Source organism: Xyrauchen texanus, chromosome 9, assembly GCF_025860055.1.
Source record: "Xyrauchen texanus isolate HMW12.3.18 chromosome 9, RBS_HiC_50CHRs, whole genome shotgun sequence".
Taxonomy (NCBI): Eukaryota; Metazoa; Chordata; class Actinopteri; order Cypriniformes; family Catostomidae; genus Xyrauchen; species Xyrauchen texanus.
In genome coordinates, this window is record NC_068284.1 from 21,994,061 (window position 1) to 22,012,962 (window position 18,902).

Genomic DNA, 18,902 nt, shown 5'->3' on the forward strand with positions numbered 1-18,902 from the left:
AGAACATTTCTGCTTTAGAAAACACATATTTGAGCAAGTTGACTTTTGACTCCAAATCTTCTTGTTTATGTACATAACCTCAGACATTGCGTTTATTAACACAAAGGGGAACAGAAACCCATCACTCCACATTACACAACATAACCTCCCAGAAAGGAAACATGATGCCACAGGCTCGTTGGACAGCGACCGACACGAGTACGCCGCAGTGAGTGACCCTCATGTGGGGCCAGGAGGGGAGCACTCAGAATTAATATATGAACTATAGTCATAGTATTAATTAACTCCTTCACGAACCCAGTCAGGAAGGGAGTTTATTTATAATGTAAGTGCTTGTGACTTATGGTAAATAACAACGGCCTGAATGCAGGCAGTTGTGTAAAAAGATAGGGAGCTTGTCCTTAAAGGAGGAGAATTTTTTTTTACAACCTAGACATAGGTTTTACAAAGGTTTAATTGTCTTGGTCTTTTTAGGAACTTCATGATCAAATCAGGCTCTCACGGACAGTGCTCTGGCCTGTAAAATGGTGTTCATGACTGAATGTGTCAGTTCTGGCACAGTTAGCATGCTCCGTTCATGTGCCACACATGCAGGAGCTTGGGCTGGGGATGCCAGATTGTGCCTTGTGCATAAGAGAGGAGATCCCTCCTCAGCCGTATTTCCCATGGCAAGCTGTATATCATCTCTATAATTTCTGGAGACCATGTCTGGTTGGGCCATTTCGGTGCATTCAATAGAATCATTTCCTTGTTCTCTCTGACTTTGCATATGACAAGAGTCATATCGAATGAGTGTGCCTGAGTCGAATCAGGCACACCGGGGAAAATGCATATTTGCGTTTAGCCGGCCATTTGTGGGGCATTGCATCAGCTCCCAGTGGGGCTTGGGACTTTGAGTACCAGAGGGGACAGTGGGTATTCCCCACTGAGGCAAACAAAATTTCTGCTGTGCCGAATATTTCCCAAATTCTCAATACAGTTTGAGTATGAAGTCCCTATATGCCCTGTATCACCCCATGGCATGACAATAGCTCTGCGCCATAATTCTGGTGGCCTGGGACATACAGTATCTCACAAAAGTGAGTACACCCCTCACATTTTTGTAAATATTTGATTATATCTTTTCATATGACAACACTGAAGAAATGACACTTTGCTACAATGTAAAGTAGTGAGTTTACAGCTTGTATAACAGTGTACATTTGCTGTCCCCTCAAAATAACTCAACACACAGCCATTAATGTCTAAACCACTGGCAACAAAAGTGAGTACAGGCCCTAAGTGAAAATGTCAAAATTGGGCCCAAAGTGTCAATATTTTGTGTGGCCACCTTTATTTTCCAGCACTGCTTTAACCCTCTTGGGCATGGAGTTCACCAGAGCTTCACAGGTTGCCACTGGAGTCCTCTTCCACTCCTCCATGATGACATCACGGAGCTGGTGGATGTTAGAGACCTGTGCTCCTTCACCTTCCATTTGAGGATGCCCCACATATACTCAATAGGTTTTAGGTCTGGAGACATGCTTGGCCAGTCCATCACCTTCACCCTCAGCTTCTTTAGCAAGGCAGTGGTCATCTTGGAGGTGTGTTTGGGGTTGTTATCATGCTGGAATAGGGAGGGGATCATGCTCTGCTTCAGTATGTCACAGTACATGTTGGCATTCATGGTTTCCTAAATGAACTGAAGCTCCCCAGAGCCGGCAGCACTCATGCAGCCCCAGACCATGACACTCCCACCACCATGCTTGACTGTAGGCAAGACACACTTGTCTTTGTACTGCTCACCTGGTTTCCGCCACACACGCTTGACACCATCTGAACCAAATAAGTTTATCTTGGTCTCATCTGACCACAAGACATGGTTCCAGTAATCCATATCCTTAGTCTGCTTGTCTTCAGCAAACCTTTTGCAGGCTTTCTTGTGCATCATCTTTAGTAGAGGCTTCCTTCTGGGACGACAGCCATGCAGACCAATTTGATGCAGTGTGCAGCGTATGGTCTGAGCACTTACAGGCTGACCCCCCCCACCCCTTCAACCTCTGCAGCAATGCTGGCAGCACTCATACGTCTATTTCCCAAAGACAACCTCTGGATATGATGCTGAGCACTTGCACTCAACTTCTTTGGTCGACCATGGCGAGGCCTGTTCTGAGTGGAACCTGTCCTGTTAAACCGCTGTATGGTCTTGGCCACTGTGCTGCAGCTCAGTGTCAGGGTCTTGGAAATCTTCTTATAGCCTAGGCCATCTTTATGTAGAGCAACAATTCTTTTTTTTCAGATCCTCAGAGAGTTATTTGCCATGAAGTGCCATGTTGAACTAGTGACCAGTTTGAGGGAGTGTGAGAGCGATGACACCAAAGTTAACACACCTGCTCCCCATTCACACCTGAGACCTTGTAACACTAATGAGTCACATGACACCGGGGAGGGAAAATGACTAATTGGGCCCAATTTGGACAGTTTCACTTAGGGGTGTACTTACTTTTGTAGGGGTGTGTTGAGTTATTGAGGGGACAGCAAATTTACATTGTTATACAACCTGTACACTCACTACTTTACATTGTAGCAAAGTGTAATTTCTTAAGTGTTGTCACATGAAAAGATATAATCAAATATTTACAAATATGTGAGGGGTGTACTCACTTTTGTGAGATACTGTATGTCGCTCTCAGGGAGAGGAGATAATGCTCGCTCCATATGAGGTGGTAACACGTCAGTCTCAACAGTGGCAGTGAATGAATTCCGCCTTCGAGGTTTATATATGCCACAACTGTCATGTTCTCTGAACGAACCAGGACATGACATTTCACTATTTCTGACTGAAATGCATTTAAGGCTAGGAATACAGCCGATAGCTCTAGGCGGTTGATGTGCCACACTTCGCACCTGTCCAGGTGCCGAAAGTCAGGCGTCTATCACACACTTCCTCCCAATCTGTGTTGTAAGCAGCCATAGTCAAGACTTTCCATCTTACAACCTGCCACAGCGCGACACCTCGCTGGTAAAAGGCAGGAGCTGTCCACGGTGCTAAAGTAGCTATACACCGGATATAGTGATGTGCATGCGCCCTTGGCAAAAAACATGTCGTGACACACGACGCTTGAGATTGAAACATTGAAATTGAAACAGCTTCAGTGGAGGTGTTCTCCCCAGTTTGAACTGAAACAGACACGATAGAATGGCCTGAATGCGCTCGCTCGTGAGGTCGAGGCAGACTCCCAAAAAGGACCAAACCAATCGTGTGGCTTACGTGCAAGAAGATCCGTTTCTGAGTAATCATTTTGAACGGGTGCTTTGTGAGTGCGTGATTTAAATGTCTCAGAAACCCACCCTAACCCCCAACGAACACCCCTGTGGTCACAAATGTATACACACAAAAAATACTAACAAACATAATAATCATATATAATTAAAGAAAAGGGCTCTTTATTGAGAATGTATGAGCATCTCGTGCATTTGCAATGAGTGCTGCATTCTTTATTGCATTTTTTGTTGCATTTATTTGAGTGCAAGGCAGAAACAATTTTTTGCATAACATTGTAGACAACAATATTCCTTTCCCGACAAACAGCAATGGGGAGATGGGGAACAGTGTTCTGTGTCTCCAATGAAGCCTCCTTTGTGGCAGACTCTGAGGGAACCACAGGCTCTGCTTTCCTCTTTAAAGGATTGCAGTGAGGGCGAGCCGGCTGTGATGTGCTCCATTTAGGCATAAATACTTAAATGACTGCTGCTGAGTCGTGACGTAACGCTCGGCAAACTTATTCACAGAGCCGCCAAAGAGGCCGCCAGGAGACACTGGAGCATCCAACAGAGTGGCTTTTTCACTGTCACTAATTTCTATGAGGGTCAGCCAAACATGTCGATCCAGAACAACCAGGTTGCAAATGGACTTGCCGATGGCCTGCGCAGTGACTGTCGTTCCAGGACTTGACAGTTTGTTATGAACTTCGGGGAAGAATGGATCAGATTTGCGGGATGCTGCCAGTAGACGCCATCTGAACTGCAGGAACACTCATCGAGGCGAGACTGTTTAGGTTCCTCTGGAAGAGACCACTTGATGATAGATCTTTGACTGCTCTTGTAAGGACGTGAAGCATCTCCCTGTCAGTGGCACGTGCATGTTCCTTGCCCTCGCTGGGGGAAGGGCGGCAGTATCATCCACTAACCAATCGCCTGATGCAGCGATAGTCATGACATCACCATTATCATCCCCAGCATCAAAACTGCCGAACGAGACAAGGCTGCATGCTCTTTTAGAGGGCTGGAGCTCGTCTCGCACATAGCGCATTGGAAAAGATGCGCTCCGTGGAGATTGAGGGGCTCGCAGGACTTGTGCCAACACGAGGTCCACCTCAAATTCATCCTGCTCGAACTTGCGGCCCTGCCGTGCCTCACATGTGAATCCTCGGTTATCACAGAAGAGGCATGTGGGAGGGTGTGTGAGGCTGAATCGTCCCTCAGAATGAAACTATGTCTTGAAACGCATACACTCGCAGTGAGGACAGTCTGACTCCAAGAGAGCTGACTCCACGTGGGCACGGCCCAGGCAGTAAACGCAGCTCTCATGCTGATCTGACAGCGGGATGTGTCTCTCGCACAATGAACACTTACAGAACAACATCTTTTAAAAGACGTGAACACATAAGTGACTCTCTTAGATATATAAATATATAAATAAATATATATATATATATCAAACAATATACAATATTGTAAGGATACACAACACTTGCCGAAGCACTGCGGGGAATCAGGATGCTGAGGCACATTCACCAGCGAAGCGTCAAGCGGTGGGGCAGAGTGATGTTCACTGGCGCACTGCAAGAGGGAGAGTCTTCTCATAGACTTGAAGATTCCTCCCACTGACTCGTTTTTATTGATTGCAAATGGAAGTGGGCTTCTAGTCAAGACACAATTGCTGTCTTGAACGAAGAAATTCTGACGAAGTGGTGTTTGTGCACCTGTTTTTATAGCAGACAGCTTCTCACCAAAACAGGTGGGGCTTAAACACCATAGCCAATATTAGAATATTGCTGTTATTGTAGAGAGGTTTCAACTAGGTTGTGTAAGAAGGCACTCCCCATATGCGTTAATAAACAATGTCAAGTGTACGGAGTCATTAGGGAACTTATTGTTACTGAGATATAACCCTTGTGACAACGTCCCGGTGTGAGTGTGACAGTTAGGTCTCCCCTATAGATCGTGAATATCTCAAAGTAACACATGGAAGTGACATGATAATATTTCCTCTGTTCTCAGAATCAAATGTCAAATAACATGAATTTAATGACAGGCAGATGTAGCAGGAAAATGTTTCTGTTCTATTAGAGCTCTCTATGGCAATTTGAATGAGAATTGTTTGCTAAATTACAAAAATTATGTTGTTGGAGCCTGGGAAGCTCAGCGAGAATTTACGCTGACTACCACACGAGTTCGAATCCAGGGTGTGCTGAGTGACTCCAGCCAGGTCTCCTAAACAACCAAATTGGCCCTGTTGCTAGGGAGGGTAGAGTCACATGGGGTAACCTCTTCGTGGTCACGATTAGTGGTTCTTGCTCTCAATGTGGCACGTGGTAAGTTGTGTGTGGATCGCGGAGAGTAGCATGAGCCTCCACATACTGTGAGCCTCCGCGGTGTCATGCACAGCGGGCCATGTAATAAGATTTGCAGGAGGCACCTGAGACTTGTCCTCTGACACCCGGATTGAGGAGAGTAACCGTGCCACCACGAGGACCTAGTAAGTAGTGGGAATTGGGCATTCCAAATTTGGAGAAAAAAAAAAAAAACATCGTGTTGTTTTTAGTAGTTGGACTATTCCTCAAGTACTTAAAATGTGTGATAATCTGAGGCAACTAATTTTGTAATAAACGTGCATGTTAAAAACTCGTGCCCAACAGCAACGTTTGTTTGTCTCTTTATTTTTCTAACAGTGCTGTGCAGTTACACAGGCGACCTCTAGGCGGACTATTCTGTTGTGGTGATAACGTCGTAGAAAACGTAAAATAGACTGAGTCTCTGCTGTTCCGAAAATGATGCGTACCTCTCATTGACAAGAGGACACCGGAGTTACCAAAGTTGCAAACGACAAGAAACAAAACTTACGCACAAAAAAGAAGCGCACGAGACTATATCGAAATCTATTTTTGTAGTTAGGAGGTAAAATCCCATGACGGAGACAGTTGAGTGCCATTAGATAATGCGCTCAGATGTTATGATATGAACGTTTTTTCCCTAATAGTTTTCTTGCAAGGAACTTGGTAGCCTGTTTGTGAAGACCAAGCCCAAGCCAATGCTGTCAGCAGTGCTGCTCCCTTCTGAGTCATGCACTGAGGCAAAACAAATCTGCCCATAGCAGCAAAGCTAACAAGACGTCGAGCACGCGAGTTCCTGTTTATTTGGTAAGTACGTGATTTTAACACACTTTTGTCACAAGTTTAATTGTAATCAGACATTTCCATGCACTATATGTGTTTTTTAGCCGATTTGATATGCCATGTACTTGGTTGTCAAAGGGAAGCGTTATGTTTTCCCTGTTAGCTGTAGATTGCTAAAAATCGGAATCCTCAGTTTCCCTACACGGAAGGCGGATTTAGCGCGACAACAGTATTAAAATACAACAGAAACACACGCGGATCGTTTCGCAACAATTAGTTGGCTAGCTAACTCAACTGCAGTCATTGGCACACTACTAATGAACACTTTCTGAATCAGTGTTATGGTTTCCTTTATAAAGTAAATTCACACTTTTTTGTTTTCATGTAAATGACTGTTGAAACGAAACAGATGTCAAATACCATGCAAGCTATGGTAAAAATGTTGAGGAATGCATCACTATCTTGAGCCACAATTTGATTGTATCTGTGTCAGAGGAAGAGGTCTCCACCCAAATTTTGAGCCGTAATTTTATTAGAAAACTTAGAAGTACAGTTAAATTAAAGTGAAATTTAGCCATTGCAGTCTATAGACACGATCATGATTTGTAATTGAGCTTGAAATCATGATCGCCAAGGAGACTGCTGATGTTAAGATTTATAGTGAAAAATAAGGACAATTTTGGTCTGTTTTCTTTCAGAATTGATTGAATCGCTTCAGAATACATTAATTTAAACAATGGAGTCATAAGGATTACTTTTATACTGCCTTTGTGTTTTTGGAGCTTCAAAGTTTTGGTCATGATTCACTTGAATTATGTGGACCTACAGAGCTGAGATCTTTCTTTAAAAAAATCTTTGTTTTTAAAGTCATACACATCTGGGATGGCACAAGGGTGTGTAAATGATGAGAGAATTTAAATTTTTGGGTGAACTATTCCTTTAAATGAATCCTATCGTATGCAAGTGGTCATGAGGGCAGGCATGACTTGATCTTCAAACACTCAACAGGATGTTTATAGTTCAGTATGCTGGCATAGCTCATTACAAACACAGATGCTGCCTTTCGTTTGAGTAAAATTTACAAATATCACACGCTTATAAGTACTCAAATGTAATAAGTTTAGTCTATATTTAAAAGATTAATGTGTAAAAGATTTCAAACCATTACAAAACACACTAAGAATGTGAATGTTATTTTAAAGCAATGGAGCTGACATGTTTATGATCTTCTGACAAGATGATCTGCTCTTCAGTGGTTTCCTATGACCTTGGTGCCTGGCCCTTGCAGTACCAACACTGTGCTCAAATGCTTGTCTACCAGTCCAAAAGTTAATAAGATATATTTTCACCACTAGCTGTCATGCCACTCCTTACTTTGAAACCCTATCTGTAATGTTACTGAAAATGAGCCATTGCTGCAAACAAAAGCTTTTGAGAAATGTGATGCCCCATTAGTCCACTGCTCGTTTGAATTTTCCATTGTTTTTTCTCTGCCAACTACTTTGTTAATGTGGCGTCAATCATATATGGAAGAAATCAAGGATGCTGCATAATATTGACAGTTTGCCATTAGCCACACCCTCTTTGTATACACCCAAGCTTTTAACTGAATAAATCTAAAATATAAAACTTCTGCAGTTAACATTCAGGTTGACTGTACTTGAGTCAACAACAGTAATCCTAATATGCAGTGACTCCACCCATATGATTTTAAGTTTCATGATAAATAGCTAGTCATATATATATACTGTAGTTATGTTGCACCTACAAGTCATATTCTCCCCATACATCTGGACAATTGGCTGATCCTGAAGCTAATCATTACAGTTTGTAAAGTTTAAAAATGGATGAACTTTTCTAGATGTGAGCTATTGATTCCACATGGTCATGTACATACATTTTATATAAAGACTTCACTATTGTGAATTAACAGAAATTAGGAGTTTGAGTGGCTTTGTTTGTTTCACTTTCAGTGAGCGATGGTGTCAGTTAGGAAGGGAACAGATGAATTGTACACTAGCCCTTATGAGAAGCCTTATTGTATCAGCTTTTTCACAAGGGAAGGAAAATAAAGTATGTTACCATCATTATTAGCAGGATGAATATGGGAATTGGAGAAAGCTAATTATTCATCAGTATCAGCCCAAACATATGTTTGGCTTAGCCTATTTGTAGGGTAAACATATGACTAACTAGACTGCACATGTACAGTATTAATAAAGAATGTTTTTCATGGTTCCTCTATGAGTAAAATAGTGGATGCATATAGATAAACAAACACCTGCTGTACATAGTTAAAGGGGTTAGGAAGTAGAAGTCATTGTACTATAAAAACATACTGAAAAAAAAAAGAGTTTTTGTTGAAACCAAGCCGCCAAAACGACACGTTCTCAACCTCCACCACATTGTGATGTCACACTGTGGTAAACATTTGCATCTGACAGCCTCCACAATAACACATCAACAGCTACTTTACCTTTAATCACTTCTGTACCCCGCTGAGTTGCAGTGGCAAATGGAGAGCAGGTCAATCAAGCGCAGATAAGTAATAATAAAAGTGGGCGTGTACTATCAAGTCTTAAAGGAGAAACCGCACCAAATCAGAAAGTTTCTGACAGGGGGTCAGAATGACGATGGAAAATTGTCATGCTTTACAAATATATGATTGTAATAACTGAACTAATAAAAGTATCTCCACTTTTGCCTATTTTTACTTTTTACAATTATAGACTGAATGCGCAGAATTACCTCTTCCTACTGTTTGAATGCTGCATCAAAAAGATGTTTAATCAGGCTCTCTGTTTAACAAGCATCTCCTTTGGCCTTAAGAAGTGTTCATCAAAACAGTATGTCCCACCCATAAACTAATTTACATCAGCTGTCCTGCTGTCACTTGAAGCTAGAGTCGGTCTATTCATTTATAACACCGGCACCAAGGTAAATGATTTCCTCTTGTAAAAGCATAGATTTGTTTAAATAACACTATTGTTTTTTTTAGTTGGTAGTTCAATGAAGAGATTGCCTACATCGCGCTGGCTGTGTGGTTTCCTTGACAACCAAAGCCATTCATTCACACACAATATCATGTGGCTTTAAAAAGTAGACTATACCAGTCATATACGGTTGCCAGATTTCCATCTTTTTGAAACCACGAGTGAAAGCTAATTCTGGCAGGCAATTTAGGAATTGGACCTGGAAAACGGAACTGTCCACTCAACAACCGATTTCCGATAGAAACCGATAAAACTGATTTCAATCTAAACCAGCAAGTGAAAGCCATTAAGCAATCGATAACCTACCAACCGAGTTCTGGGAACATGAACTGTTACACTTGACTCTGTAACTGAACATGTGCCACTGGAACCCATGATAAGAACATGTCCACATTGTCTAACTTAAAATATAAAACAGTTCACTTGCAGATGTGTAATCGTATAATTATATTTATGGTGCTAAAGGTGACTGTTATTTTCAATTTATTGTGTAAAATTGTTTATGAGAGTGTTTTTCCATGCTCTTGAAAAATTAGATTTTTGAAGATGCATGCCATCTTCAAAAATTAGATTTTCATTAGCTCTTCTTTTCTCAAAGACTCCTTTCTAGGGTTCCCTTAACACCCATCTACCTCAGACTTTTCACTACTTGGTCACCATCATTGCACCGCCATCTGCCTCTCATCGCTTGAAGCCATGGCTGCTAATAGGAATGCTTTGGCCCTTCACAAAGTGATAATGGTGGGCAGTGGTGGCGTGGGCAAGTCAGCACTAACATTGCAATTTATGTATGATGAGGTAAGGCTTAACATTTAAGAATTCACAATGTGTAAATAGACATTAACTGGCAATGTAATCATGTTACTGATCTCTCTCAAGTTTGTGGAAGACTATGAGCCCACTAAAGCTGATAGCTACAGAAAAAAGGTCGTTTTGGATGGAGAGGAGGTCCAAATTGACATCCTTGACACAGCTGGGCAGGAGGACTACGCTGCCATTCGAGACAACTACTTCCGCAGTGGAGAGGGATTTCTCTGTGTGTTCTCCATTACAGAATCAGAATCCTTTGCTGCTACTGCTGACTTCAGGTAGAGAAATTTCATTAAAATTGCTAATTACACTACACTACATTTCACAAGTTTGGTTGTTTATCATAACAAAGTGTGCATGCAGCCAAGAAATCTATTCTAAGTTTGAGCCCATAATGTCACTAAGAGCAGCATTCCATTATTGAAGTTTATATTTTCTAAACTTCAGAGAACAGATTCTTCGGGTGAAGGAGGAGGAGAACGTACCTTTCCTGCTGGTGGGAAATAAGTCAGACTTGGAGGAGCGACGGCAAGTTGGGTTGGAGGAGGCAAAGGCCAGAGCAGAGCAGTGGGGCGTCAGCTATGTTGAAACATCTGCCAAAACCCGTGCCAATGTAGATAAGGTAGGCCTTACAAAAAACTGGTTCGGCAACTATTACATGTGATACTTAATGGAATAGTTAACCTAAAAATTAAAGTTCTGTCATCATTTACTCAAGCTCATGTTATTCCAAACCTGTATGACTTTCTTTTTTGTGCAGAAGACTAAAGGATATTTTAAAGAATGTCACAGTCACTGATTTCCATAAAATAGCTGTTGATAGTGACTCACTTTAAAGCTTAACAAAAGCACCCAAACGTGTCATAAAAGTGGTAAAGCTTTAAAGTGAGTCACTATCAATGATATAACCATGTATTAGAAAGAAAGCCATATAGTTTTGGAACGACATGAGTAAATAATGACAGAATTTGTATTTTGGGTTAACTATATATTTCATGAATAAAATGAACAATGGAGCTCAGATTCACTTACACATTCATTCAAATGGCATAATCTCTCCAGGTTTTTTTTGATCTTATGCGTGACATCAGAGCCAGAAAAATGGAAGATGGCAAAGAGAAAAATGGAAAAAAGAAGAGGAAAAGTTTGGCAAAGAGAATTCGGGAAAGATGTTGCATTTTATAAAGACTGCGTCAATGTGCGCTATTATGCTAATGTCGCTACTCTTCCGCTGCTTCCAAAAACAATTAATCAGGTTATATCACTCTCCAGCCAAAACTGCTAGAGATCAACTCTTAAAAACACATCCAGGCTACTGTGTGTTCCTGATACTTTTTGTTGGTGTTTTTCAATGGGTACAAAAGGGAAGAATATCAGAATGCATTACCAAAATAATGTCAAACAGAGATAACTTAATGGTGCCATCATCAAACAAAACATTTCTAAGCTCAAGCACACTATTACAGACGACTATAATGATTTTAATGTTAAAGATTTGATATACTGTGCATTAATTACTCAGTTAACCATAGACTAGTCCAGTTGCTTTTAGTTCTTAATGTGACTCAACTGTGACAACATTGAGTGCTGAACACTAACACTCTCGCTAAAATATGACTATTTATGTGCAAGTTTTAGGGGGCTTTTCAGGACCGTGGAAATGTACACCTCCTGTTCTGTTTTACTCAACATAAAATACTAATTAGTATACAATATCTGGGTATAAAGTCTGGTTTTAGGACATTGTGTTAAAGAAAATTACAGCTACATCACCTAAGATTGCTAATTTTTGCTTAAGTGAATGTTAAAATGACTAGCTAGAGAAGTAATAAACCCAGCAGTTTATTCTTGATAGGCTTCTTCTGCTGTGTAAACGCAGTGTAAACCCATGCATTTCAGCAAAGACTTTTGACAGTCCTTCATTTCATTTAAAGGGGTCATGTCATGCTTATTTTTTTACTTCATTACTTTTCTAAGTGAACCTCCTGGAAAACAAAAGTTTTTGCACAGTAATAAAGTGTTAAATTACATTTTTCCATCCTCATTTTTGGCCCGCTGTCTGATTTGCTCAGTTTTCTGTGCTGTCCCCTTCAAGACTTCAATATGCACTGTGCAAACACGCTTGTGGAACTGATTTTTTCCAAGAATAAATGAATGAAAACATTAAAGCGATTTACCAAATCCCCTGAAAGCACTCAGTCCAGCTTATCACTGATAGCTATACACGATCAGCCACAATATTAAAACAACTGGCCTAATATTGTGTAGGTCCATCTCACAACACCATCAAAATAAAATCCTTAGAGAAAAGTGACGAACAAAGGTCAGTCCTCATTCCTAATGTTGGGATCTTCAGAAGGCTATCCAAAGAAGCAGTTTTTTTACAATCAGGAACAAAACAACGTCTGGGGACCTTTACATCTTAATATTTTTTCTTAACACCCTTTTCCTACATCAATATGGTGCCGATCGAGTTGTTTTGCAGGGTGGGAACAATAAATGCTCTTTTCGGACTGGAGAGAATGTTTTGAGTTCTTAAACTTACAGTATGTTTATATAGTACAATGACCTCTTACCTGTATGTCAAATTATTAAGGGAAATAAGGTTCCTTATGCATGACCCCTTTAAGCCTAAATGCATCTGATTTCTGTCACACAGGTTAATCATAACCCCATCTTGAATTCAAAAGGGCTATTAATCATACTGCTTTGTGTGTGCAACAACAGAATTGGAGATTTGTTCAGTGGCCAATTAATATATTGTTTTGTGTTACATAAAAATGAAACTGTCATCTGGCTTAGTTCTACTTTACTGTGAAAAACAGGTTTGAATGTTTTATTACACAGACTGAATTGTGTATTTTAATATAACATGCATTTGAAATTGTATTCCACCTTTTATCCTGTGTAATTATATTTTCTATTGTAAATTAAAAAAATTCTGAATTCTTTGAGGGTAACTTAATATTGTGAAATTATACTGATACTAAAACTAAGAAACTCTAAAAGGGCTATACATAAATAGTGTTTTGCATACATGGCTCTGGTGGCTACTCCGCAGATTTGGAGTAGAAAGAACCGGTCACTCTTTGCTAAAAGGTTTGAATAAGCACATCCTAACTTGAAGTTCCATATGTACCATAAATAAATGTGAGGTTAACAGTTTCTTTTCACCTAATTCTGGCATCTACCAAACATGTTCTTTTCACTTTATTTGCCATTTGCATCTACAACTACACTGTTCCTTTAATGTTATACTGTGAGATGAGCATGTTTTTCTTTTGCACTGTTTATTCTGTCACAGTGTGTTGAAACCCCACAACAAAGCTACTCTTGACTGGTCTTGTGTGGTATGTGTGCCGTGGGGTTAATGATGCTGACATCATTTGAACAGCTGATGCCTCGGACCCCAACTCATTGCTCGAGTGACTTAAAGCTTTTAAAATAAATTTACAATATATGAGATTTCAATATTAAGCCTCTATTGTTTTCGTCTCTGTAATACACTGAAATGTCTTAATTTCATTCTGTAATTTCTATATACATTCTATATGAAACTAGCTGATGCTGACAACCAAGACCGAAAGAAAACAATGGATTTGAAACGCAACTGACAGCACTGATGTAATATTACAGCAGTAGCTGTTTTTAATTTTGGTGATATGAATGTTGAGTGGAAAAGAAAACATTAAAGTATACTGGATTTTAAAATGTAAATGTTATACTTATGTTACATTAATAAAAATCTATTTTTGAAGAGTCCGTAATCAGATTTGATATCATGCAGCAAAAAAGTGTAATACCCACAAATAATTTTCGCAGATGAGAAATAAACTTGGAAGAGATGTGTAGTGATGTTATGGTATCTACAGTATAAAAAATTAAAATAAATGTTATGAATAATTAGATACGTAATGGAGTATTCTGGATTCAATACAAGTTCAGCTCAATCAATGGCACAATTTTGATAATCACAAATTTATTTTGACTCATCCCTCCTTTAAAAAAAACAGCAGAAATCGAGGTAACAATGACGTTCTCATTGTTCCCATTTTTGGAGGGTTTTAAGGCAGAAATGTGAAAGTTATAATTTTGTGAAAGCACTTACATTAATTCTTCTGTTAAAACTCATATTATTGGAGCTGTAAAATTGTTTAAAAGGTTGTTTTTATGGTCATTTTAGGGTTAACAACATTGTCATCATGGCAACAAAGTTATAAAATTGGCTATAACTTAACGTTTATAAGTGATTTTATCACACTTCATGTTAACACACATATTGTTTGTCTTGTGGCAATACTTTTGAAATGGTGAATATTTTAATGTTTACGGATTGTCCCCAATTCACTTCCATTGTAAGTGCTATACTATAACCTAGATTATTGTTTGCTGTTTAAAAGAGCCAAAATGTATTGTTGTGGTAATCAACAGAATGTTACAAATGTTGTTGATTTAACTTAACTTGCATTGAACCCAAAATATTCTTTAAACAATAAGGAAATCATAAAATGCAACTTTCCACTTCTGGGTTTTCCACAATGACTGTTTAGTGTTGTACATTTTTATTAATTGAAGCTTCAACAATAGTCCTTAATTGGCTATTTATGTCTGAAATAAGTCCACTTTTTTCATTATACAGAAAATACATTTTCAGTTTGTTATACAATCAAAAGAGGCAACCAAAAATAAAAAGTAAAAAACATTTACAGTCCTTAAAAAAAGCAGAAAAGAGGCAAACCTACAAATACTTGTTTTTCTCATTTGCAATAGTCAATGTTAAGAGGTAGATGGGTGTGTTGGTCAGAACTCTTTTGTTTTGACTGTATCTTGTCTGAGTCTATAGAGGTGCCTCTGAATTCAATGAATGAGATTAGCAAACTCCATGGGAGTGGGCCAGAAAGGACAAACTACTTTGAATAGGTTTCCAGTTACAATAGCACCCATCTTCTCCTGTAGTTCAAATGCAGATATAAAAAGTAAAAGAGAGTGACTGTGTACCAGAAAGTACACACGATTTAAAAAAAAAAAAAGGACGAATTATTGCTGGTACATCCTGACTTAAGTCAATGACATGTTCGGGTGCAGGCTGACTCTGTTTGACTTGAAACAAATCAGCAATTGCTACATTGGTGCACTAAATATTACTTTTGTGTTATTACTGAAGTTAAGCTACATTTCCGTTAAATGTATCGAGTTTTAATTGTAGTACCTCCCTTGCCTGCCTGTATTTGTGGTTTGTTGGAAGTTGCATTTAGACTGAGTTTCTGTGACCGAGATGGGCTGTAGGTCAGCCCAGGGATCTTGGAGCATTGATGGTTTGTAATACTTTTCCGTATAATTTGTCCCTCTCCCCCTGCCATGCGTTGACCCAAACGGTGTGGATGTCCGTGGCGAACCCTTAAGGAGAAAAGTATCATGCAGAAAGACATTACAACGACCACAATGAACCAGATGCTGTATTGTTCTGCCCTAAGCAACTAAATGCAAAGGTTACAACAGTTGATTATGATAAAGGCGATCAAACTTTGATCGAAGCAGCACAATAGTATATTTGATCAAGATGCGTGTAGTTCTTGTGATATCGAACCATTAAAGCACACCTGTATGTTTATTACAGAAGCCACTAAAATTGTGGTTGACTGTTCGGTTTACCTGATGTCCAGAGTGTCGTCCGGGACTCTCATACGGCGAGTGTCTGTACGGTGTGCCGCGAGGACTGGGGTTTGATCTGCGCGGTGTGTGACCCGGCGAGTAACTGTTAAAATATTTCCCACCCCTGTTACCACCAAACTCTCTCGGTGGGGTATTTGGAGAACACTGTCCAAATCTCGGTCCAACCGTCGGCGGCGGGGTTGAAAATGCCCACGGAGGCGATGGAAACATAGCCCCTGTCCTGACAAAGGCGGGAGGTGAACTGCGGAAACCTCCAGATCTCGGACCCGATCCCTGGCGTGGATGGCAAAAATGTGGTGTTTGCATTGTCTCGAGATATTTTTCCCCTTTGCTTCCTACACTTCGACAGACGACTAGTTTCGTAAGCTGCCTACTTAAGGTTTTTAGCGCAACAAAACATGTGTTAACCCGGAACCAGAAATACAATCTTTCGATGATTTACATTTGAATTATATGTAAACGAGCGACTCGCTGTTGCCGCCTACTCTCATGGCGTGTTAAGCACCCATAAGTGCCGCAATATAGCCTACTAACAAAGGAAAGTTTCGGTGTAGTGCAGGCACGTCATTTCAGATACGACATTATTATTTAATCGACTATGTATTTTAATAATCAAGTAAATGGTTCCCTTATTGTCCAAGACAATATTCGAAGCACACATTTTGTGATTCCAGACGATTCAGTTTTGTTTTGTTACTAAGTCATAATGTTACCACATTTTAGTTGTTACTATATTCATTGTGAAAATTGTGTGTTGGATTTGCTTAAAGGTGCACTCAGTAATTTTTTTCCTCATTAAACATTTTAACTCCTAAAGACATGAATTGTAATTTTGCAATATATGTAGGAAATCTTGACCACTCACATTAAAATGAAGACTTAAGTCATATCAGTAACCTTACCAGCTGTTGTTAGAATCACATGACCAGTCCAATGCTGTGAATTGAATACTACATAAATGAATACTACATTTCTACAATGGCATCTGAAACTGAGAACAATTGATTGATACAAAGACAAACGTTACTGAGTGCACCTTTAAAATATATATGTAGATATACAATTTGGCATCACACTTTTTAAGTAAATTCAACTTATGGTCATTTTATGTCAACAGAACAAGAACACTTTTGTTTGCTATACACGTATATCTGTCCATTTAACTTTATTTACTTAAAAATAAATGTCACACAAATGCAATTTAGCAAGTTGTTTCATATTTACATTTATATAACTGTTTGTATTGGCTGTTTGTCTCTAAATAAAATAATAACTGAGGTCAGGCAGTAAACTTGATTCCCCAAACTAAGCAGTGCATAAAGCATGCTTTATGATACATTTATAAAATTGTACTTAATAAACAAAAAGTTAATAAATAAAGTTATTTTAATAAAGGCACCTTCAGTATATTCTTTGCAGTCCAACGCTACTTCTGTCAATGAAGATCTACTAGAACTCATTTTTATATCCAGTGTTTAGGCCCTTGAATTTAAGTACTTTTAGAGTGTTTTTTCGTAATATTATTTACTGTACGTGACACGTACATATATTATGAACGTGACAACCGACTTAAAAAAAATAAATGCTTCTTTTTCACGAACCACCATTGGAGGTCAGTGTAACCATTATTTTGAGCAGTTAAAAGTAATGATTTAGCAATGAGCTGATTAATGTGTTTTGGGGGGTAAACAAATCGGTGCAATTGAATAATAGCGACGCATCGTTGGTTTTAACATAATAATAGTATAATAAAGTGCCTTCCACATTGTCTAGATGAAGGGCATGGTGGGAGGGGCTGGGAGTCCTGTTGTTGCAAATAGTCCTCTGTTGAGGTCACATCCGTGTGTTATTAACTGTGCTCTTATAAACACGTCATAATTCATCGTAGACAAAGTTTTTGCTGAGAGCATAAGAGGTTTACAGTGAGGAAAAATAATGCTTTCCCACAGCACTAGAGGTCTGATTGAGGGCCGCTGATGGATTAAGTCATCAAGCTGGTTTTCTTTTAATACATTCTTTTGTTTAATTCAAAGCTCTTGTGTCACAGTTTCATCAGTGGAACAATGTTTGGTTTTGTTATTATTTCATTTGGAGATACGCATACCAAAGGAAGTGTGGCCTTAAAAGGCAATGTAAAGTTTGAGAAATTATGTTTGGGAATTTACACCATGGACTAACGGTTGCAGTGAGAATACAATGGCCCTATCATTTTCTAATCATCGCTACTGAGTAATTTGGAATAATGATAGTTGGTGCAAAGTACATTTCCTTAACTGAGCTTAAGGAACTTAAGACTGATGCATAGCTAAAATATATTAAAACTTCAGAATTGAATAATGATTTTGCAAATGTTTCTCTGAGCACACAATGTTAAAGCTACTTGGTTATAAGACTAACACTTCTTAGGAAAACATAATCGGCATTGGAGATGTGAACAGGGCCATCGCTTAAATTCACATGGCCTGGGACAAAAGTTGTTATCCATAAATATGCTAAACTATTGAGGACCCCTGCAACTAAATTGTGGAGCGTATAGATGAGAGAATATATAAGATGCAGCTGAAATACCATAACCTAAGTGCTCTGATATTAGGTTGGAAAACCAACTCCAGCATTCAGCTGTTCTGTCTGAGAAAATCAATGATGACCATTAGTAGGCTAAAGGTCAGACGAGCCTTACTGACATAGCAAAGTTAACAAGCAAAAAATACACACAAAAACTGCAGATGGGCACATGAGACATCCTTTTGTCTGCAAATTGTGAGGGGGACAATGTTTTATGGGACAAAACTGTGTCACTGAAGTCATAGTCCATCAAACTGACAAACAATGTGCCACTCAGATGAACAGTGTTCTCTGTCTTTCTTTAGTCTCTGAGGCAAGTGACCTATTTCTTCACATCCTAGATTTCACTGGTGCTCTAACCCTCCAGTTCCCATGAGTCCACAGTTCCCAGACCAACTTTCTACCACCTAAAATGCCCCTTTGTCTTCTACTCATTGAAAGCTGGTCCTCAAATAATTGTACTGATCTTCAAATGCTGTAAACA

General features: G+C 39.3%; 2 protein-coding genes across 2 annotated transcripts; one reads left to right on the forward strand and one right to left on the reverse strand.

Annotated features, from left to right (window-relative positions):
* Positions 1-5,990: 5,990 nt before the first annotated feature.
* ralab (v-ral simian leukemia viral oncogene homolog Ab (ras related)) lies at positions 5,991-13,958 on the forward strand. The gene is made up of 5 exons (XM_052134345.1): positions 5,991-6,401; positions 9,969-10,168; positions 10,250-10,458; positions 10,628-10,802; positions 11,243-13,958. Exons 2-5 carry the CDS (start codon positions 10,067-10,069, stop codon positions 11,363-11,365), a joined length of 609 nt encoding a protein of 202 aa, XP_051990305.1. The 5' UTR covers positions 5,991-6,401; positions 9,969-10,066; the 3' UTR covers positions 11,366-13,958.
* Positions 13,959-14,735: 777 nt separating this feature from the next.
* Positions 14,736-16,279, reverse strand: LOC127649533 (M-phase-specific PLK1-interacting protein-like). The gene is made up of 2 exons (XM_052134687.1): positions 15,833-16,279; positions 14,736-15,577 (listed from the first exon to the last, which is right to left on the reverse strand). The coding sequence occupies exons 1-2, from the start codon at positions 16,157-16,159 to the stop codon at positions 15,377-15,379; spliced, it is 528 nt and encodes a 175-aa protein (XP_051990647.1). The 5' UTR covers positions 16,160-16,279; the 3' UTR covers positions 14,736-15,376.
* Positions 16,280-18,902: the final 2,623 nt, after the last annotated feature.

Coding starts and splice junctions, on each gene's coding strand:
- ralab (XM_052134345.1), top strand. CDS start 10,067: ATGGCTGCTAATAGGAATGCTTTGGCCCTTCACAAAGTGATAATGGTG. Junction 10,459..10,627: donor GCTGCTACTGCTGACTTCAG/GTAGAGAAATTT, acceptor TCTAAACTTCAG/AGAACAGATTCTTCGGGTGA. Junction 10,803..11,242: donor CCCGTGCCAATGTAGATAAG/GTAGGCCTTACA, acceptor TAATCTCTCCAG/GTTTTTTTTGATCTTATGCG.
- LOC127649533 (XM_052134687.1), bottom strand. CDS start 16,159: ATGCAAACACCACATTTTTGCCATCCACGCCAGGGATCGGGTCCGAGA. Junction 15,578..15,832: donor GACGACACTCTGGACATCAG/GTAAACCGAACA, acceptor TTTCTCCTTAAG/GGTTCGCCACGGACATCCAC.